This window comes from Oryzias latipes, chromosome 14 (assembly GCF_002234675.1).
Source record: "Oryzias latipes chromosome 14, ASM223467v1".
NCBI lineage: Eukaryota > Metazoa > Chordata > Actinopteri > Beloniformes > Adrianichthyidae > Oryzias > Oryzias latipes.
In genome coordinates, this window is record NC_019872.2 from 12,519,873 (window position 1) to 12,543,425 (window position 23,553).

Consider the following 23,553-nt stretch of genomic DNA (forward strand, 5'->3'; position numbering starts at 1 on the left):
AGTGCAGTGCTGATGAAGAATGCTCTCAGTGTTTGCTTGCATGTGTGTGTTTGTTATTTTTTTAACAGCCTTTTTAGACATTTTTGTTAATTCTACCAGTACTTCTGCTCTGATTGATTTCTAATGGAGAAAAAAGGCTCAAAAGCTCTCCTGATAAATTAGATTATTACTTAAACTTTTAAAGAAGTCTTTTTTAACCTGATCTTGCTTCAACATAACTTGCTTTAAACAAACTTTTTTCCCCATGAATTTCCTTGTCTCAGATGTCGATTGAAAATCCCTGCTGATTACCTTGTGTGTAGACAAACTTTAAGTCATCATATCAACGCTGTGTGATTGCTGGCAAATATTAAAGAGATTTCAGAGGTCAGTCTAAGATTTATGCCAAGACACGGTAAAATATTGAAGATGTTAAACTTTGTGGATCTGTGTCATTCTGGTTTAGAAGTTCCTTTCTTTCCTGCTACTGATTATCTGAATCAAGTGGATTTTGTCACAAAAAAAACTGCAATTGTAGGTTCGTTAGAAACGAGCTGGGCAGCAGCCTTCGACTATTTTCACACATCTGATGTAGACAATGTTCAGAGGACAGGAAACCAGGAGGGAAGGCGCTAGTGAGTGGTTGAGACCAGGTGTTACCACAGTAACAGTGTAGCTGCCTGTGACCCGTCAACAAGTTAATATCTCCTTGAAGAAGTTATTTGTCTCTTTTACATCTTTCATCATCAACCACAAACGTGGAAGTTAGATACAGTGGAAGTTAGATACAGTGCTTCTATACCAGTGGGTTGTAATTTATCATTTTGTAGACCAGAGGACATGTTGCTTCTTTAGAAGAAACAAACTTCTCAGTCTCTGGGGGAAGTTTTTGTTAGTCTGGCCAGAGTACAAACCTCAGGTTTGAGACCAGCATCATAAGGCTTTTTTTGTTTTGTTTTTGTTTTGCATTTTAATGAGTAATCTACTGTAGTTGTAGAATACTGAAGCAGCTCTGGAACATTACAGGGATGTTGGAGGGTGCATTTGTACAACCTGCTTTCAAGTATACCCCAACTATCAGATGGTATACAACTGTGATTCTCATTGTGAACTGTTGGGTTCTGGGTTTAGTCATGCCCCAGCTCAAAGATGCAATGTTTGCACTGCTGCTGAAAGGTTACATAACTCCTGGATAGTCTGGGTTACTCTTTATAATAATTCAGAATATCTAAGTACAGTAAGGTTAGCCATTGGAACATTAAAACCTTTACATTTAATGCCATGTCTTCAGTCAGAAAAGCATTGGTCCCCCCTTTCAATAGTTGAAGTATCTCAGATTTGTTTATCAGAAGGTTGAAACAGGGAAGTAAATTGGCTGGTCACTACAGAACACCTAGAGCAGGGGTCGGGAACCTTTTTGGCCAAGAGAGCCATAAACGCCACATATTTTTAAATGTAATTTCGAAAGAGCCATACAATAATGTAGTGTCTCTTTCCCACACTGAGGCATGGAGACTTAACCTCATTTAAGGTTCTTTATTCTGGTTACTGCAGACCGCAACAAACGCCGTAAAATTAATTCAGCAACTCCTGAATCTCTCCTGTCGACACGAGACGAGAGAGAGCGCTTCTACCAACTTTATATTCACCTGCTCCCGCTCCAGGCCTCCCATTTCCCTTATTCGGCCCATAGCTGAACCCCATTGGTCCAAACTACCTAACAACAGGCTGAGCGACAGAACTGAGAGCCAATCAGATCTCTGCTTGATGCCTTCAATGAACCCCAGAACTTTTAACGCGGCCCGACAGCCAAGTTAAACTCAGTCCGCGACAATATGTTTAAAACTAAATATACAAGTGAATGTGTGCATTTGATGTAATTTCAACATTTTTAAAGTACAATAAGTCTGTGGATTATTTTTAATAACATTGTTATTCTGTTGCTAATAAATGATGAGTATTTCTCGTGGTAGTTCTGCTGATGGTCTAGTCTGGTTGATACGTGGTGAGTTTCTGCTTCATGCAGGCGTTGAGACTTTAAACGTGATCTTAGGTTGGTCTGAATGTTCTGTAGATGTGACAAAGACTGCTCACATGCAGACGCGGAGCCAAACACACACTCACACACTGCAGTGAGTGACGGGCATTGGGTTTTACGTTTTTACAATCCCTGCGCGATTCACCTGCAGCCTGTCCCACCAACCCCTCACCCCCACCCTCTGCTTTCTCCCTCACACATCCCGTCTCCGCATCTGCGCGCTCTTTCTCAGAGACGGGAGCGCGAACTTTAAGGCACGGCAATTCACAGGTTTCCAGTTGGTACAAACTCTGTGAAATTATAGATAATTGTAAACTTATAGCGCTGGCGCAGATTTTTCTCTCCAAGCACCGCTACTACTGCGCGCCTCTGGCATCGCATCGCGCCCGAGAAGGACTGGACTAATGATAAAAAAAAAGTATAATTAAAGATTTGTCTGCGAGCCACATGTGACCATCAAAAGAGCCATATATGGCTCGCGAGCCATAGGTTCCCGACCCCTGACCTAGAGGGTTGAGGTTGCTGCTTCCTGTTGATCCATATTTTAGTAATAATCTTTGTCTTTTTAAGCTCAGGATAATAGCATAAAATACAAGACTAGTGTATGAAATCAATTAAAGTTTTCTTCAAAGAATGACCAGCAAACATTATTTATCTTCAGCTCCTTCATATCAGCAGGAGCCAATCAGTTAAGATGGTTGGACATTGGACGAGACACCTTCCGGATGCTTTCATGGAGGTTGTTGGGTTGAGCACTTGCCTTTGCTGCCTCAGCAATAACCATTTGTCCTAATGGGGATGGTAAATGAGCAGAAAAAAATAGTTTTTGTCAGAAAAAGGTTTGGGGATATCTCCTCTGTTTATCAGTATGTAGGTCCTGGAAAATCTGTAAAAATGACATACCGGTAATTTAATGTTTTTCCTTTTTTTATGTAGAGCTATATAGATTCCCTTAAAAACAGGAAGTTAAATGAAGTTTTAAAAAAAACAAGCAAACCTAATTTAGTAGATTAAAATGTTTGTCTCTGTAGAATGGGAAAGAATTGTTACTGTCTGTGGAAATCTATAAAATATTGAACGTTTCATTGAACATTTGAAGATACAAAGGGACAAGGCTGACAAAGGCATTTAAGGCCTTGGATCCCAGGGACTTCAGTTCAGTCAGCATTAAAAAAACACAAACCTTATCTAATACTGCTATGTATTCAACATTGTCTACTTTAGACTTGCGGAAATTCACGTTTTTAGAACTTGCTGACCTCTAAAGACTTCAATGATCTTAGTAGGGCTGTCAAGGATTAGTCGACATAAACTAATCAACTGTAAAATTCATCAAATGCTAATTTGGTATTGTCGACGCATGTATCATTATTATTTTTTTGTCATTTTAAATGATTACCATAACCACCATCCAGTCATTGGGATCGCAAAGCACAACAGGAGCTTTTGGAGGTGGTATAGCCCTTTCTCAACCATAGAAGAAGAAGACAGATATAAAGTTACGTTTAATGCTGCATTCACACTGGCTGCGTGTGGTGCGTTCAAGAACGCCCTACGCGTTTTATGAACACACATACAGCTGGTTGTATACACGCCGGACTGGCGGCACAGACGCAGGTAGCAACAGGGAGAAGATTTTTCTTCTTTTGTGCATTAACCGTTTATTAGCACTCATCTGCCCACCTACAATATAAAGAGGCTAGGGGCGCAAAATCAAATCCCGCAAATTTTGCTCCAGACGTTTTTTTTTCACAGCTCTGTTCCTATAAAAGTCAGTCTTGGAGTCATATTAATCCGACCGGACACAAACCGCTATTATTAATGTCTCCTTGGTGATCATGTTTACAAAAGTTGTTACTTACATTATTATTTACTTATACTTATTATTTACTTATAATAATTTAAAGTGGATGCCACCCACACGTCAGTACTAAATCTAAGTCCCCGATTGGTCACAGTAGTGTGTTGCTGCGATTCAGCAAGAAAGAGTTCAACCGGTTCTAAAAGGATTGAGACCTGTGTCAATGGTTGAGGTAGGATGGATTTAAAAACATACAGTTGGGGATCTACACCCTGCCTACCACCGAAGACACTTTTGAAAACTAATGGAGGAGAAATGAATGTAGAATATTTTGCTGTTCACCAATTGGAATAAAGTAAAACCCATGTTCATAAAAATATTTTTGCTTAGTATTTCTATGGGAAGTTTATACAAAGATTTAGTGCAGCTATCAGGAACCCTATTGCTTGCGATGTGTGTCGGTTCTGGTTTCAAGACGTTTAGCAAGGACTCATTGTGCGCTGAGACGCTGTCACTTTAACCCAATGCATCATGGGAGATGTAGTGCAAACAGCAGCCGAATGCGGACAGATTTGCGTCTCTAAGCTTCATGGTTTTGTTCACTTTTTCCACGGTCTGATACTGGATCCCACGGAAAGCTACACCGCTAAAGACAAGCTTTAGCTGGTCTTTTTGTTAGAACTGAGCGACTTTATGAGCAGAATCGGAACAAGGAAAGTGAAGACTTTATCCACTTCTGATTAAGCCTCCAAGAATTATAAACACACAAAAAATTTTTTTTTACAAACTTTCATATTCCTAACTACTCAGTGTTTTATCAGGGCCTGTTTGGATGAACACAGAGCTGACATCCTGGAGATGGAAAATGTTTTTAGATCAGTTAATAAGGGCAATTTCCCGCGGCACACCAGACCATTTCCCAGGGCACACTAGTGTGCCGCGGCACACTGGTTGAAAAACACTGCCATGCATGATGCGAACCTCCACAGTGAGTACCACTATTACCTTTTGTAAAAAATAAAAAAAAAGCACAATACCTTACATTAACAGAAATTGTTAAAAATTGACCAATCAACTAATGAAGTAATTGTTAGTGACGGCCCATCCTGAAGTAGCATTGTCCATGCAGTCCTGTGCTGTTTTTTCATAGTGTTGGTGTGGACGCGGTCTCTCAACTATTGATTCTGCTCCAGTTAGAAATTGTTTTCACAATAGTTTTAATAGAAAGGTGTTTTGGAGGACCCGCATGCAGAAGACCAGGGACTTTAAGAGTTTAATTATTTAAATAAAAGACAACCTCTCAGTGCTAAATCAGAAATGCAGTAAGCAAAAATATTATATGGATTGACGTGCATTAAAGAGCCATGCAGCATATTTTGCAATCCCGATGTTTTGTAATAGTGTCAAATGGTGGCCAGTTTGATAAATGGAAGAGATGCAGAACAGAAACCAGATCTGAAAATTCACAGTGCTGAAAAAACAAGTTTGCACCATGAGTGATGAACATGTAAACGTTTCCAATTTCACCACAGATTCCTCATTCACAGACTTGTACCTTTACTTGTTCAGCCTAAGAAGCACGGCAGAGCTTCTGCATCTCCTAAAGGAATCCACAGCATTGACAGCTTTTGTGAATTAACATTTGAGTTGACTTCAACCATAAATGGGTTAGTTATGAGGTTGTTGTTGTTTTTTCAACTTTGTGAACTTGGACTTGTATTAACATTAATTATAAATTCATTGAAGTCTTCTTTTCTTGATAAATCACTAGCTAACTTGAGCTACGCCTGCATTTGGCTTGCTGAACTGAAGGATCTACTTTGATTCCCTAGCTTAGACCTTTTCTGCAAATACTAAGCAAAGGTCAGTCAACATTAAGTAATCTAAGTTTAGTTAAATGCTTGGACTTTAGTTTAATGTTGCAGCTAATGGAGTACAGTGTGGCAGTACTGCATTTTTGGGTACACAATAGTTGTCAACTTGCCTTGTTATCAATCCACATTCATGCTTCCAGGCGTGTTTGAAAATCCTGGAGAGGTTCCAGGTAAACCACAGGCGTGCTATTGACACCAAGGACCGTAAAGTGACCTACACACATAAACCAGAAAACAGGCTGTTCGTGCTTTTTATTGTAGAAATTAAAAGATTTAGCATTTGTTGTTTTCCTAATGAGATAGATAAAGTCATACAGTGTAATATCCTGTTTTGGCACAACCTTTATTTTAAAAACAAACAAACAGTGAGACGTGTTTTTTCGGGCACTTGAGCTTTAGTCATCGCCAAGTGATGCCCAGAAGCTGCAGAGGAGCTGATCTCTTTAAGTGGAAGGAAAAACATTTGCCAGTGGGTGGTGGCTTCACCTAAAACTCAGTGGAGCTATATAAGCAATCAGCATTTGCTCTTTTATGAATTATTTATGAGATGAATGTGCCACAAAGAAAGAAACTGTGCATCAGTGATCCTTTCCCTGGGTAATGTAACACATTGCCAACAGCAGATTTAGGGACTTAATTTGTCCTTTTCAGATGACCTTTTTGTTTGTCTGGACAGACAAAAGATCAAATATTATCACCATATTTCATAAGGATGCAAACAGTTGGGAGTAGTTAGGCTCTATCTTGTCTTTGAATAAGATACTCAAGAGAAATTAATGCAAATCAATATTGAAGAAGTATATTTTGTGAAGGTGCAAAAGCTTAAAACAGCTGATTCAATGCAGATGCATGTCACATTTAAAGCGTAAGCTTAGCAATTAGGATTTGTCAGTCTATGCTTGCTTTTTTGTTTACATTTTTCTGTACACATATACCCAGGTAGTGACATCTGGAATAATATTTGTTTTTGTACATATCTCATTGCCAAACCAGTCTCCTAATTTACTTGTTATTTACAGCAATCCTGAACAATAATGTTTAACTCAAAAGTTCTATTTGTCATTTGTATTGTACAGAATTTTGTCAAACTAATCTGAAAGATTCCTTTATCTGCAGGTTTGCCACATCCTGTGATGCATTTAAATTTTGGGGTTTTGTGGGATAATTGCTGTGTCATGTTTTGCTTAAGACCTTTAAGTGATCAGACCTAATTGCCAGAGAACTTTCTTTGTTTAGTGCCAGACCAATATACATATTTCAACATTCATTATCTTTTTTTCCATGCAAAAACAATGTGATATTGTCTGTTTTCTTAATCATTTTCTCATAAAAAAAGATTGCTCTTCACCTTCTATCTGTGTTTGCAAAAGCAGGAGGACCTTTAACATATTTCCTGTCAGCAGAAAGATTTTTAAAATATATTTTATTAAAATGCAACTACAAGAAAAATCCCTGAAATTAAAATAGATAAAAACAAAAGAAGATTTCTTTTTACTAGAAACTTCCAGCAGGTCCAACTCCACTTGGTTCAAACTAGCTGTATTGTTAAGTTTAGCAAAAGAAAGCAGTGAAACACAAACAACTAACAGAGTATCTTCACATTACACACACAGTTGGTGCGCTTTTCGCCTGATAATACTGAAACATCCGTCAGCGCTGCCTTTTTCCCCGCACTCCCAGGCTTTGTGCTAAAGCCTTCAGCTGGGTGTGTGTTCCCTGGAGTCACTCAAGTGTTAAGAAGCTCTGGTTTGATGTGAAAGTGAGTTGGAGGTGAATTCCTGCTCCCAGCAGGAAGGAAGAATCAGCAGCAGCTGACTATGGGATTCTCTAGATAATGTTTGCAAAACGAATAAAATACCAGGCAGAGCAGCACACGAACAGCTTGGTGTTTCATTACCAAGATGCACTCTAACTTGAAACCAAAAATTGTGAAATTTAAACTAAACTACTGAGTAAATGTTTATTTCTAAAGGTAAATGTGTAACCTAAATAACACAATTAAAAAATGATGAAGTTGTTGACTCGCATCCAAATCAAAGTCAACTCTTAACTCCATGCAGATGTGAGGTTCATAACTTTATAACCCAGAAAAACAGGCTAACTTTGTGTATTGGGTTGCAGAAATAATGAAATCAATACCTGCTCAGTTTTCATGTTGATTCTCTGTTTTACAATATATTTCATCATTTTCTCCATATTTGGAAATATGACTGACTGCACAGCTTGTGGCATTTACAGCTTATGTAAGCAACATGAGAAAAATACTTCTCCGTGATGAACTCCATTTCATTTGGATACTTTGTCTTCAAGAACTGAACATTGAATTTCCAAGGCTGTAGGAAAGTTAGGGATCTCTTCGTTTTTCTTGAGAGACATGAGCTGTTTGTTTCTTCTCTTGCAGAAGGAACCTGACAAAGCTGTCACTGATCTTCAGTCACATGTTAGCTGAAATTAAAGCCCTTTTTCCTGGAGGGCAGTTCCAGGGGGACACCTTCAGAATCACCAAAGCTGATGCTGCTGACTTCTGGAGAACATATTTTGGAGAAAAGTAAGTCCCTTATCATCTTTCTCCTGTTAAGTAGTGCTATTTAAGTGCTTAATTCCTTTGTTTTTGCAGAACTCCAGCATTTCATTTAAGTGAGTGCTATTATTTCCACTTTATTGTGGATAAAGATTCAACTGGTAATTAGTTTGGTTTTCTTGCAGGACAGTAGTGCCATGGAGAGTCTTCAGACAGTGCCTTCATGATGTGCATCCCATCAGCTCAGGCCTGGAGGCAATGGCCCTCAAGTCCACTATCGACCTCACCTGCAATGACTACATTTCTGTGTTTGAGTTTGACATCTTTACACGTCTCTTTCAGGTTAGTGTCATGATCGGAGGATGTGTTCTTATTAAAAGAACGTTTTTTTTTTGTTTCTTTTCTATCATGTTTTTATTTAACTGACTTTTTTCTCGTTGGTTAGAATTGACATTTGTGTCCAAATACCCCGATTATTAACAGTAGGTTGAGGTATTAAGAGAAAATAGGAGTTCAAACAAAGAACCTTGTGGAACTCCACAACTTTAGTTTTAGCAGAAAAGCCTTTGGGAATCAATGTATAAAATTAGTATTTGTTTTTTTCCAGTTCTTTAATTAACCTGGAGTGATTTTATTTTACCAAATGAACATTTTATTATAGACATAAATGTATTTTCTGAAGCAAATGATCAATGTAAACTCAACCTGATGTGGGATCCAGCACCTGGCAACAGTAAACTTTACAAAATTAAAGTTCTTAGATTTTATAAGATCTCTAGACTTGTATGAAATACATGAGTGCACTGAGGTTTGAAAAGGAGAAATAAATAGTATTTGATGTCTCTATTTTCTTCTAATTTTTTACTACAGATTGCTTTTTTAGTTTAATATGTTACACATACAGGTCATTTTTTCCTGTTAAGCAATCGAGTAAACAGACTTAACCCTTGTGTCAGTAATGTTTGTTAATTCCAGTCCATGTCAAATGTTTTGGCATAAATGTAAATGTATCCCACAGCAAAGCTCAAGCCAGCTGTAAACACAGGCAAACAGAGGAGAAGCATGTTGTGAAGGAGCCAAATTTCGGAACCCTTCACTTTTGTACTCTTTTGCTTTGCGCTGTGCAATTATATTAGCGAAATTTCATTAGGTTTAACCGAGTCTACATTTTATCAGTTATTTATGGCAGAGGAACATGGGGGAGCTTAGAAACTAAATGTCAAATGATGACAGATTAATTAAGTTTAAACATTTGTTGGTCTCTTCCAGCCGTGGGGATCAATACTGAGAAACTGGAACTTCCTGGCAGTGACACACCCAGGATACATGGCTTTTCTAACTTATGATGAAGTCAAGGCTCGACTGCTAAAGTTCATCAACAAGCCTGGCAGGTATTTGGATGAACTTGTATGTGTTTATCTGCAGAACTTTGTAAAAAGATTCAATTATCTGCCCCCCTTTTCTATAATTCAGTTGATGAATTCATTCTGATTTATTGACAATCCACGATGACATTTGCTTAAATTCCTGTTTTCCAGTTTTTCTTGATCTCATCATAGTTACCCCACTTTTGTTGTCTGTATGTGGGGTAAATCAACCATATTGTAAAAAGGCCAAAGCAGAAAAACCTACAGCCTGGTTCTGACTCAGTTTAACTGGTTACCACAGTGAGGCAGGAATCATTTTGTTAATTTTTCCCCCCCACAGCTTGTTCTTTTTTTTCCTGCAACTCTGCTGTTCTGTCAGCATAGAAGAGTTTTCGTGCTTCTCCATGTTATTGCATTAAGTGATGACTCAGCACAATATTTAGCCTGGCTCTTGCGGAAATAAGACTTCTTGTGCAAAAAGTGTTTAGTTTAAAGTCCTCTCTAACTGCAGTTAAGTGTTTATAGGCTTGTTTGGTTTTAAAAACCGTTGCTCGGTCTGATCTGCTTTCTGACTCACCATAAGAATGTAGGAGAGGACACTTCAACCCAAATGACTGTTCTGAATAGTTTTACCACCATTTTAAAAGTCACAGTCTTTAGCTCTCCACATTGATGTCATTTGGTACACAGCAGGGAGAAAAAACATGGGCTTTTATTTTATTTCTATTTTTTTAATAGCGGTTGTGAGGCAGTTTAGTTCATAAATGTCTCCTTGACTGTTGTCTTACTCTAGAAAACTATTTGAACTGGAATGTTTCAAATAAAATAAAAAAAATGTCACATACATTCTTTGGCTTCTTATATTTTATTCACTTTTGGAAATTGAAAAGTCAACAGTCTTCTACTTCTGGTTCTGTTTTTTGTTTTTTAAAGATTTTTGATTTCTGCCTTCTGCAACAAGGCCGTACTCACGTTCATGGTCTTTTTATTGTTTAGATTATACCTATAACGCAAATATATTTACAACAGGCTTGATAGAATTTTAAGGCTTGGTTTTTGCTCTGGAGAACATCTAGGAACCAAAAAATTAACCACAAAATATTGAATGAAACATACAGCTTCTTTTAGAAAATAGAAATAAAAGCCTCAGTATATATCTCCTTGGTTTGTTTATATAGGCTCACTCCTAACACTGTAATGGAGACAATATTTAGGTCAGAAGGTCAATTGATTCAAAATGATCTGGCTTGAACATGAACTGCTATGTTTTAAATAAAATGTAAATTTCAAATATTTTTTCATATACAAAATTAAACTTTTTGTAAAAGTTAAATGGATACAACTTTTCTCTTGAATTTCTTTTGCGTATGCATCAGAAAACCTCAAAAACCCACTCCACTTGGTGTTTTTAAAATGTTCTTGTGGCATCTTTCTGATGATGGAGGACATATTTACAGAAGATTTAGATTAAAACCGTGTTTCTGAGTATTTCTTTATTCAAATCATGGTGGATCGGGAGCAGATGAAAAAATGCAGTTTAAAAAAAGATTGTAGCTGTTACACCAGAAGCTCCCTGCTCCACTTCATTCTGATAAATCCACTTGCAGACAAATAGGTCCATGTACGTCTTTGTTATACTCTTGTAAGCAGGCATCTGGCTCAAAACTGTATGGCAGGATAGCTCCAATATGGCTCGCCATTTTTTGTTTTGAGGGGCTCTAAGCTAGCAGGAGGGGGTTAAAACAAAGGGATGATGGGAAATGAGCACTGGCTTACTCCACGCCAACGGTCCCGCCCACAACTCAGAGGTGAATTTTGATTAAATACTGCTGCTCTGCAAAAACTAAGACCTAGAAAAAGACAGGTTTTTTGATTTGCCGAAAAACACCATAATTATAATTAAAAGAACACTTTTAGTATAGATCAAAACATGACTGGAGTGGGACTGTAATGTAAACAATAATGATTTTAGTATTTCATGTTTATTCTGTTTAAAACACTAGTTATCTGAAATCTGGCTTTGATGGTCAAACAAAACTGGTTTCAGAATGGAAATGTGAAAAGGAATCAATGTTGAATAGATTAGGTCCAAATTGCAAATTGGATCTAAACATGACCTTGTGAAAGCTGATTCAAATTGATTACATCTAGGCCAAGTGTCACATCTTTAGCGACCAAACGGTGTCTCAGTGAGAATGTAATCCAGGAGTCGATATCCAACAGTTATTGTGTTTTCTGACCTCTTTTGAAGTGTTGGTACATCTGTGTTCCTCACAGTTACATCTTCAGACTGAGTTGCACACGCTTGGGTCAGTGGGCGATTGGCTACGTGACCGGCGACGGCAACATACTGCAGACCATCCCCCACAACAAACCACTGTTTCAAGCTCTGATCGATGGCTTTCGAGAGGGCTTGTACGTAACAATTCCTTTTTTGTTTCTCTTTGTGCTTATTGATTACTTGGTTAAAATCCACACTGAGCGTTGAACCGAAGTGTTGTGTCACAGTCGCTTTCATTGGAGTTTGGAGACTGGAGAAGTGTTTTCTTGTTCCGAAATGATAGAGCCGGCCTCAGATGTATTTTTTGTCTAAAGCCGGGGACAAAAAGTGATGTCTTTGGGCTTGAATTTGGTTCAAGGCCATCTGCTTCTGTTATATCTGATCATCTCACAGACCCTGAGTCTGTCAGGCGTGCCTGCTTTTATTTACTGGACAGACTGCAGTCTTGTCCAGTGATTCCTCACAGTGAAAACAAAATGCAACTCCAGAAAGTAGCCGTGTTTCTTGTCAGTATTTTAGTATTAAATAAAATATTTTCGTTTTTTTTGTTAGTTTAATTTTGAAAATACACTATTGGGTTCATGTAGTCTCCATGCATATTTCATTCATTCAATAGGAAATGCATATTTGGTGCATCAAAACACTTCAATCCTCTTTCCTTTTGAATTCCTAGCTACTTGTTCCCTGACGGTCGCAGTTACAATCCGGATCTGACGGATTTGTGTGACCCGTTGCCTCATGATCACATCAAAGTGACACAGGTGGGTTTGCGTGTAAAACTTGATCTTTGCAGAGTACAGGGGTCCCTTGTTTAATGGAGGGGTCACGTTCTAAAAATAACCTCTGATAGGTAAAACCCCTTGAAGTAGAGTAGGTGTTTTAAAGCTGACTACACACTATACACTTTTCTCAGACAGACATGAACTTTTCTCTCTTGTTCAAACTCTTAAAGTTCAAACCTTCTTAGAAAAATAAGTGCAGTATTATAGAATTAAAAAAAAAAGATCTACTGGCAATCGAAGACCCATGTACATGTGACAAGATAAACGTATTCTGTACTGGAGACTAAGGACAATCGTTCACAGCCAATCAGGACGCTGAACACAAAGGGGCTGCAACGCTTACACATAAAAAAGAAAAAAATCTCAGAAACAGGAAGACTGTGAAAGGTGAACAACGATATTGCGAGGAAACGTGTATTTCTCACATGTGGACCCTCTTAACACTAAACACAAATTTCAAAAATAATTCTATAAGAACTTTTTTTCCCCTCAGTTTTGATAAATATCTAAGACTAGAGTAGCTCAGCAGTTGTTTTCTTGTATTTTTCCCTTTGTATTTTTTCTGTAGTTTGTTTCTGTTTCATCCTTCTTTGATGGTGTGATAAGACAGAGATCCTTCTCTTCTTTTAGCTTTCGTTTTTGCTCTACATGCTGTGTGTATGTGGACTTTCTTATATAATCTGAGGAGACTAAAACCCAATTGACTATACAAACGCTGATGACTGTAATAAAACAATCAGGAAATATTGCTGTCCTTTGAGGTATTATTTCGTAGTTAAATGACTGCCTTTTGTCTGTTTTTTTGTTGTTGTTTTTTTGTTTTTCTTTGTTCTTAAACATTTCTGTTTACTCTGCAACTTGGGAGATGATGAGCATAGTTTAAAATTCAGCAATACCCATAAAAGTGGTGGCTTTAAGTGCTGTAATCTTTAGCCTGGAGTCATAGCTGACAACCTGCTTCTGCTGTTTGCTCAGCATTGATCATTTGCATCATCTTCACTCAAAAATGAGAAAGACAGTTCAAACCCGGCCAAAAATTGTTAAAAAATTAGATATTTCTTCAGCATCTTGTCACATGGAAAAGAACTAGGTTAGAGGTTAGAAATGTCTCATCAGAGCATAGACCCTGATAGACAGATGAACCTCCTTTCTCTCTAAGTTTAATTTCCTTTGGGTTGAACAATAAAAATGGCTCGTTGTGGGTAACCTCTTTCTGTTAGAGTTTACCTTCCTGCCACATTTTATTTAAATGTCAACTTTAAGCTTCTCGACTGCGTTGGTTTTAACTTGCATTTGCACCCACCTGCCCACACGCAGAGCTGCACCTCCAACAAAAACATGCAGGAGCCTAACTAAACATTTGGGTAAGGAAATGCAGAAAAGCAACTTCATTGAAACATTTTCATGTGACAGAAAAAGATTTGAAGCTGGCTGAATCCCATGGTTTGAGTCTCAGTCAAACTAAATGTTTATGCATGAGGGGAAAAGCACAAAGATCCGATGAATAACGGGGTCTGAATGTGCCTCAACAGGAGCAGTATGAGCTGTACTGTGAAATGGGATCCACTTTCCAGCTTTGCAAGATCTGCGCCGAGAATGACAAAGATGTCAAAATCGAACCCTGCGGACATCTGATGTGTACACTGTGTCTCACGGCCTGGCAGGTAAGCTAAAAAATAATAATATAAAGAGAAGCTGATGGCTGTTGGCATCTCAATGCTCATTTTTTTTTCTCCTGTCTGCTTGATCAGTGTTCTTAAGATGTTATTGTGATGTTATTGTCATTCTGAAGGGTTTTCTCTGCCTCCTGCAGTGTGGATGTGCACTTCACAGCCCTGTGTTATAAAATATCTGCTTATACCTGGAAGTAGCTTTCTTTATTTTGGTTATGTGGATTATTTGCTTTTAAGATGAACAACTTTGAAAACTGGCACAAGTCTTGACCTTCAGGTTGCACCAAACACACAAATATTTAAGCTTTTGTCCTTCAAATCTAGAGGACCCAAGTTGCAGCAGTACGACTGGTTTTGACCTCTTTTCTGTGTCTGTGGTTATGTGTGTTTTTAACCACTTTTCAAGTTTTTGCAGTTTAGTTTTGAACATTTTTTTGGACAGTGTTTTTCTTTTCTATCTACCTTTTTTTGGTGTCAGATCTTCTGAAGATTCTCCATTTGCCTCAAATTTCATTTAGAGACTTTTAATGTGTTGTTTGGAGGTTTGGTTAGCACGACAGTCTCACATGGGAAACATTAGAAGAGGACTAAACGAAAGAGGAAACTTTGAAATGAAAGTTACAGAAGTCTGAATCAGGATGTGAGTTTATACTGCAGATATTATTATCATTATTTTCATTAAAACTGTCGTTTTTGTGGTTGTGGGCATTATATTTTAAATGTGTAGACTTGTGTGAACAGTCTACAGCCCTGAAGTGACCTGCGGGCACAGACGATGACTCAGCATCTCCCAGCTCTCTGTGTTTGCTGAAGTAAAAACAAATGCTGCTCATCTAATTCTGTCTCTACCCTTTTTGGTTTTCTCCTGTGCAGAACTTCGTTTCGGCTTAGTGACGTCAAAGCCCTTCCCATAATACATTAACATGATTCGTTGTTTTGCCACACTCTGTATAAAAGAGTCTTGGGTCTGTTTTGAGAAATCTGATTGTCAAGAGTGCATAAAGGATGGTTCTGTTTTTCGGCGTTTATGTTGTGCCACATCAGAGATATGGATCACTGGATCCGTTGGGAGATGAGTCACTAACTTCCACCAATGACCAATTGACCAACAAAACTCTTAAGCTACATTAATGCCCTAGGCAACACGCGTTCAAGTGACCGCTTTCGATAAAAAAATCTGTGGTAAAAAAAATCTGTGTTTAAAACTCAAGCGTAGCTTGGTTTCTTTCTAACAGTTTGGGCTCTACGTACGAAATGTGGGTTGAAAGTTAAACCAAGTCAAACTTTGACCAATCGGGGACTCAGATTTGGTAGTGATATATGGATGACATACATTTTAATTCAAAAAAGGGCCAACCTTTGCACCGCTTTGACATTTCAAGCAACTGTAGGTGGTGGACATAGACTAGTAAACAGTAACAAACGAAGTGAACACCATGAAGAATAAGCGTGTTTGTTTAGCAGATTCTTGGTTGGCCTCTAAAGGGAGGAGATGAAAAATCATTAATGGGTCACATGAAGATTTGGGTCACTTCAATGTGCAGTTTGAGCGTAGCCTTCGCTAAAGACGATTTTCAGTTTGACCTTTCTTTTACCATTTAATTGAGGGTTTGAAGAATGTGTGTGCAGATGAGGAAATAGCGACACATCTAGTGACATGAAAACAGCGAGATGTCTGCAGAACCTTCTGCGCTTCTACATTTAGCTAGCGGAATTTGTCAAATGAGTTCTGGCTCTCAAATTCTCGGCCCTTCTCTTCACGGATGGGAATCGGCACCGCTCATAAAGCGATGACGCTTGAGTCATTTCCTGTTAAATGTAACCAGAAGACACCATGTCTTGGTGTGAGGGGTTCTTAGCATTTTCCTCCGTATCAAAGTGCTTTACTTCACAAAAGGGAACTAGTGAGTCAGTGAAAGCGAACACTCCTACAGCAGAATCGTCCCCCGTTTCCCTCACGCTGTCATGTCAGCGGCGGTTCCCTCTGCATGTTAGTCAGCTGAGGTGGAAAAGACATCCTGACTCACAGCTGGTTAATGATCTGGCCTTTCCACATCCTGTTCTTCTTTTGAATGTCTGGCTTTGATCTGCATGTACAGGGGGTGAATGGGGAGGGGGGGCCTCCTATAAATGTTCATCTGTATTCATGCAGACACGCCTAAAAGTCATGCAGACGGAGATTTACTGAGTTTTGTTTTTTACTTTAACTCCACACAAAAAATAGTTTCTAAGTTTTCGATGATCATCATGAATAACTAAGTGTATAATTTATTTAAAAAAAATAGCTCTGCATTGGCCTTCCTGTGCTTGTTGGTGAGCATTTTTGCATGTGACCATCACGACATTCTGGTTTCCGTTTGACATCCCACTCCTTCCCTTTTCCGTGCCTTTTTTGTTTGGATGTTTTACAGACATGCCTGTACATCTGCTCAGAAATCGGTAGGCCAATAGCTGCTGCATAAATGCTGCTTTGTTCTTTTGAGCCTTTGACCTGTGTTGGAAAGCAGCTGCCAAGTGGAGCATGAACATGTGGCCAATGAGTGCTGTCATGTTGCCAAGCATGATCTGCAGCAGTGTGGGACTGCTGCTGAAGATAAAGTTAAATGGGTTCTCTTTGGAGACCTGTAGCAGCTATTTGACATCCTGACTGATTTCTAATTTAACTGAAACACAGCAAAGTTTGAAAGGAGAAGTTACATGACGCTATTTCTTTGGGCTTGTTTTGCATGAAATGCCTCATTACACATGAACGTGCTTACAGGAATCAGATGGCCAGGGTTGTCCCTTCTGCCGCTGTGAGATCAAAGGGACAGCGCCCATTACGGTAGATCCCTTCGACCCGCGAAACGAGGGCGCCAAGTGCTTCTTCCTGGACCGGCACAGCAGCCCGATGCTAGACTTCGATGATGAGGAGGACAGAGAAGACTTTTTGGTCATGAAGGGACTAGCCAACATTAGAAAGGTAAAGCTCTGTGAATGAGAGATTTGCTTTAGTGACTTCTTTGTCCTTCAATAACCCACCAGTAATTTCAGTTGTATGGTATTTCAGTATTTCAGATGTTTAATGAGAAAAAGATAGATATGATGTGTCCTAACTGTAGATGTAGCACTGTTTGAAGGTGTCAAAATACAGCTTTTTCAGAGGATAACATCTCTAATATCTAATGTAACACATTTTTAAAATATAGATGATTAAATTTAAAGATGCTGTCAATACATTTTATTTGGTAAAGGATTTAGGCAAAGATCAGATGTAGAATAGACAGCAATTAAGTTTTTTACTTAATAAATTGAAAACTGATACCTAAAAAAACATGATGGATGAAGCTGTTAGAAAAATAGGTATACTCAGAGGAGCTAACTAACTCAATGGAAACAGCTGTTGGAATTAATTAAAACTACAAAAAAAAACCAGAATTGAACCATTGATCTGATAACAGAAGCTAAAATCACATAAAACAAAAATTTTCATAAGCCAAAACACAACCAAATCATTGATCATTTCAAAGAAATGTGCTACAGTGACGTTTCCTGAGTCATGGCGCCACTGATTTAACCCTTTAACTGCCTGGTCAACCAAACATTTGAACACATTAAGAGAATATATGATCAAAAACATTGATTGTGTGTATTAAGACCCCAAGACAAAAAGTAGCAGAAAAAAAATCACTTTTGTATTGATTTGTCTTAGTTATTAGGTAGTTAATGGGATAACTCATGGTTCTTCTTCATGTTTGATGTTTTTAATTCCCACTCCAATCCTCTTTTAAACTGTTGTAAAAGTGTTCACAGTGGTCTTTAATTATGACTATGCCCTTTTTAGCCAAAACCCCCCAAAAACCTGTCATTTAGTAGGACATAGAGAGCATGCAGAGTAGCAGTAGTTACCTAACATTACCGTTGCAACAACAATGGCGATCAATATTGGAGCCATCCAGTCGAACTGTTTTTAGCCAGATAGCAGTTCAGATGAAGAAAACAAAGAAGTTAATGGATCTGTTTTTCTACAAGTGGATGAAGAAGAATGGAGCGGAAGGAGGGAGCTTCTCGCCTGCTCATTGTATTTTCTATATAACAAAAATGTTCTTTTCAAACTGCGTTTTTTCATCTGCTCCTGATTCACATCAATTTAAATTAAGAAATACTCAGAAATGCAATTTTGAACTTAGTTGTCTGTATATATGTCCTCCAGCATCAGAAAAATACAGTAAGCACATGTTAAAACCACCAGAAACGTAATTTTCATTGGAGTGGGTTTTAAGCACTTAATGAACCAGGAGACTTTTCTTATTATCTTGTTTCACAGCATTGTTCAGAGCGCCAGAATTCCCCTATGGTGTCTCCAAGCTCCTCACCCAGCAGCCAGCATAGGAATATGCTTGGTGGTGACCCCGTTCACAGCAGCCAGCATCTCAGCCTGCCTCCGGTGCCCCCACGACGTGAGCTCATCCAGAAGGGGGTTCTACGCTCCCCTTCTGCCAGTCCCATTGGTTCACCAAAGGTTTGTCATGTCTTCCAGGGGAAGGCTTTAAACTGTAGAGACACTGAAATAGGCTTCTAAATCCAAAACATCAGTGTCATCTTCCTCTCTTCACTTCTCTAGTCTTCGCCAGGCATGTCCAGGAAGCAAGACAAGCCACTCCCAGCCCCACCTCCGCCCCACAGGGACCTACCTCCACCTCCACCCCCTGACCGTCCTCTTCCTATCCTTCCCGAGGCACGCCACTCCTGGGTCCCTGGTTCTTTTTTGTTGTCCTCTCCTCTGTCCTTTTCTACTGGAAAGCTGTCAGATTCTTACCTTCCTCCTGAAAGCCGATGTGCCAAAGATGCCAACATGGCGGACTCCCACAGGGCTTTAGATCCATTCCAGCTTAGACCTGCCAGGTTGCCTCATATAAATGGAAGGCCTCTCAGTTGTCCGCCTGAGAATTTTGGGAGATTAAATCAACGACTGGAGGGAGCGGGAAAGTCAGAATGTCCAAAGGTTAGGCTCAGATCAAATGCTTCTTTTAGCAAGTGGGAACCATGCATTTCCATTAAATTTAGCTAAGCTCTAGAAAGTGAAAAGTTCTGTGTAAAACTGACTTAAAAATAGTGTCAAATGCATCTAAAGCTTTTTGAATTGTTTTCATTCAATAATTGTTTGCTTTTTCTTCTTCATCTGTTCAGGTCTTTGCTAATGATGTGCCAGTTGCCGATAGCGATGACGTGGTTCTCTCCCAGAACTCACCTCCACGCTTAGTTTGTGTAAGCCAGACGTGAGTATTTGGAGATGCACACTCAGTAAAAACATAATGACATTCACCATTGTACAATAGTTTGCATTTTGGTAGAATATTTAAAAGAGGATCCAGTAAATCCACTCAATAAAAGGCATTTAAACAACAAAACAACTTTCATACCATCCCAGCATGCAAAGTAGAATATTAATTGATGCCCTTTTTGTGGTTCACAGTTTTCAACAGCTATATGAAGATATGAAGTTCCTTTTAAGTCGTCTGTTAATTTATACAACTGGGGTTACACATGTGTTACATATATATGATCCTCAAAACTTTCTGTTTTTAGGAGTGTCACCTTTTTTTTACTACAAACATCATCTTAAATAATGTTGCCAGTTTTTTGTTTTTCTTTTACAAGCTTGTACCTTTGCACTCATTTACAAAAAAATAAAAAAGTGAGACGCGTCTGATTTGCTCATCAACGAATGAGCTTAACCAGCCATCCATGCATTATATTTACCTCCAAACTGGATTTGGACTTTTTTATTTTAACCTTTTATCTTTTCCTATTGGCTCTAACTTCATGTGTATTTTTCGTCTTTCCAGTTAGAAGATGTCAATTCTGTTCTCATGATTTGTTCAAATTTCTTTATTTTTAGCAACATTTATGCATAAACAAAGCGAGGGGGGAAGCTGGTGCATGGTGCTTAGTGTTTTCTTGGCTCATGAAACAAGTTGCTCTTTAAATTCTGCAAGAAAGATCGACCTTTTTAAAAAAAAAGGGAAATGTATCTCCTTGAAATAGCTTTTTTGTCGATTTCTTAATTCTCCGCAAAATGGAGTTTTACCTTTAAAACAACCTGTAGGGGAGCAGGGACATTGCTGGCACATTTTTTATAAGACCACTGAGAAGTTTCTGTTTTATCAGATGTTTTGTCTTTTCAATCACTCCCTTCTTTTCCCCCTGAGGGCTCAGACACAGGAAACTTGTACAAGTGAGGTCTAAAGCCTGAGGGGAATGTACTGGTTCCTAACAGCTTTAAAGAATGATGGCTGAACACATAATAGCCTTTTAGCAGCAGCCAGAATTAGATTAGGTGTTTGTGTGTGTCGGGCTGTAGTGGAAACAGGGGATACAGCTGTTGCTTAGGATGAAGCTGAACCCTTTTGGGGGGAGAAGCTCTGGTTTTGCTGGTGTTGTGAAATGCTTCAGTTTGTGTTTATGCTTGTTTACACATCCCATTAACAGAGAAGCCTCTATGAGTAAATTCTTTAAACACAAACTGATGCTGAAACTCATGTTTCCTTCCATAATTCTCTAACTGGAATATTTAAAGTAAGTGGATAAATTGCATAGAAAATAGGGAAAATGTGTTTTGGAGCTTATTTCCTGAGTTGTAACAATACATCTTAGTAATAAACGTGATATTGTTAAACAGTCTGGTTGTTTTCCTTCAGTACTTTTGTTAAAGACCCACACAGATGAAAATGCTGTTTTTAACAAGTTCTTGTGGCATTTTTCTGAAAAGAGAAGACATGTATTAGATCGTTGTGAATCAGGAGCAGAGAGGAAAATGCAGTTGAAGAAGAGCTTGTTTGTGACGTAGAAAAACACGCTGAGCGGGGCACAAGTCACAGTCCCATTCACACACTGATGGCGGCTCGGCTGCCAAACATTGGTGCCAACTCTCCACCAGAGGGTTCAATGTTTTGCTCAAGGACACTTTGGCATATGGGTGGGCAAGGCAGGAATTGAACCTGCAATTTTCCGATCAGCCCGCCCCCGTTATGTTGATTATGTCTGATCTGAGTTTCTGGGTTATAAATCTGACTGCTATGAGGAAAGCTTAGCCGTGTTGATCCCTTTATAGTGTAGTGCACCTTTCTGGTATGCAAAAATCGGCTCAGGCATGTTTTCAGGAATACGAACCGTTGGCTGGATGCATTCTTTACGGTCATTAAGTGGGACGTCATGAAGGCAGCAGCAGAAGTGTAGGCTTCATTTGGACACTTTGAAACCTCAAAAAGGCTTAAATTTCACACCCGAGCTCCCTCTGCAGATGTCAACTGCACTTTGAAGCAACTCCTTAACTGCTAGTGTCAGACTTTCAACCGTTTCAGGAATGCTACTATAAATCAACAGTGACATCTGGTGGAGAGGCCAGGGATAGCCGTCTGACTCTTCCTCCCTCTGCTGCGGTCAGCATCTCTGAACCCAGATCTCTTCTCAGATTACACAGATGTGCCATTTCTAATGGCACGCAGCTGTCCTGAACTGCAAAGACCATAATGTTTTTGCAATTCTCCTTTCTTACTACACTTCTGAGTGAAAATTTTGCCCCTGCCACATGCTCAATAACTCATCAAAATTTGCTAGTCAAATGAATTTTGTGTGTGGAGTAGGACAACCCCCACCCCCCCCCCCCCCCCATGACAAAAAGATGACATCACAGCGAGCAAATATGTAAAAAAAAAAAAAGAATATGGCCAAAATCTCTTATTGAGCTCAAAACAATAGTTCAAAATTCACCAAAAAAACCAAAACATGCATGTTGGAAACATCCAGAGGAATCCGTGACCAGTATTAAAATGATTATAATAAAAGAAATAATGGATTTGATTTATCTACGCTTTTCCACACGCTCAAAGCGCTTACAGTGTCTTCATTGTGTCCATGTGTCACTGCTCATTCATACTTGGTGATGGCCCCAAGACCTTTGACCCCAGAAAGAGGCCGCCATCTTGAGTTTTCCCCCCAAAAAACTTCACCTGTAGTACCAGCTTCAATCTAATGTCTTCTAATTCCTTTAGCACCAAATGGAAGCTACTTTAGAAAAAGTGTTGGTTTTAAAATGAGTAGGTTTTGAACGGCGTTACCATGGCGAGCTCCCAGTGTTGTTTCCATGCTCACATGTTTTTATTGGAATTTTGTGAAAATGTTATACAAATATCTTTGGCTCAAGCTAAATGAAATATATAACACATGGTGAGATGAACCTATTAGGAATGTGGGCATGTAAAAAAAAAAACAACCTCTGTTTGACATGGAAATCCAAGAATTTACTTTTGTTGAAATTTCTTTAAAAAATTTAAGCATCTGATTGTCACTCCCTGGTGTCCAAAAACTAAAATGGTTGCTATAGAGATAAAACCAACAGAAAAGTCACCGTTTTGAAAAAAGTGTTTTGTTTTTTTTATTTGTTACGTGCACCTCTAACTTTCATTTTGGGGATGCAAACCAAAACTTATTTACTTTCATGCAGACCCATGGACAACAATACTCCAGAGTCCCTAATGCAGCAGGAAAAGCCCAAATCCCCCATGTCCGGTGAGCTCTTTTCTTCTTAGATTAAGGACATCTTTAGTGTTAGGTATTTAGTTTAAAAACAACATCCAGTTTTTCTTTAATTGGTAACATTTAGTAGGAGCGTTAACCTTCTGAGGAATCTTCTAAGAGTGACTTTGTGGTGATTGAATCTGCAGGTCGACGAGCAGAACCAGCTGGACCGTCAGTTTCTGGGGGAGCGCATGCTGGCCCCTGTACCTTTAACATAACCCACTCTGACTATGACACTCTTCTTCCACTTCACGGTAATGTCCAGGGATGAATTTAAACTCTTAGCTCTCCCGTCAGAGCCTGGCCTGTTTCTTTGAAGTTCACATACATTTGACTTGTTTTAAAGTATTTGTGTTGGAAAGTAAAGTGTTAATAAAGCAATTTTTGATGGCTTCCAATAGGGTTGTGCCGATCGTCCATCGTGATGGGTGAGTGACATCCCGATGGAGAGACACCATCGTGATGCCACGCCCCCGCCACGCTGCGAGTCGACACCATAAGCCGCGGTTACATGTGAAACATATCTTGACCGGATCAATGGTCGGATTAGAATCCAACCGTGTACATGGTTCCAGAAAAATGTTTTCAGAATATAACAAACGTTCACATGGGTCACACTTTCGGTCGGAATAAATCATTTGCACATGCGCAGTAGGGTTTGAAAAACCGGAAGCGGAT

The 23,553-nt window shown here is 39.0% G+C and overlaps 1 protein-coding gene across 3 annotated transcripts in view; it reads left to right on the forward strand.

Moving 5' to 3' along the window:
- cblb (Cbl proto-oncogene B) overlaps positions 1–23,553 on the forward strand; it is a 44,645-nt gene that overhangs the window by 15,980 nt on the left and 5,112 nt on the right. Inside the window, exons 4-15 of one of the 3 annotated variants that reach the window (XM_023962413.1) lie at positions 8,094–8,240; positions 8,399–8,555; positions 9,483–9,604; positions 11,858–11,995; positions 12,535–12,622; positions 14,176–14,307; positions 17,078–17,278; positions 18,623–18,817; positions 18,920–19,048; positions 19,486–19,574; positions 22,802–22,866; positions 23,022–23,129. In XM_023962413.1, the coding sequence (XP_023818181.1) occupies positions 8,094–8,240; positions 8,399–8,555; positions 9,483–9,604; positions 11,858–11,995; positions 12,535–12,622; positions 14,176–14,307; positions 17,078–17,278; positions 18,623–18,817; positions 18,920–19,048; positions 19,486–19,574; positions 22,802–22,866; positions 23,022–23,129 (1,571 nt within the window). Of the gene's footprint in view, positions 1–8,093; positions 8,241–8,398; positions 8,556–9,482; positions 9,605–11,857; positions 11,996–12,534; positions 12,623–14,175; positions 14,308–17,077; positions 17,279–18,622; positions 18,818–18,919; positions 19,301–19,485; positions 19,575–22,801; positions 22,867–23,021; positions 23,130–23,553 lie in introns of all 3 variants that reach the window. The other 2 variants (XM_023962414.1, XM_023962412.1) reach the window with 2 other exon arrangements.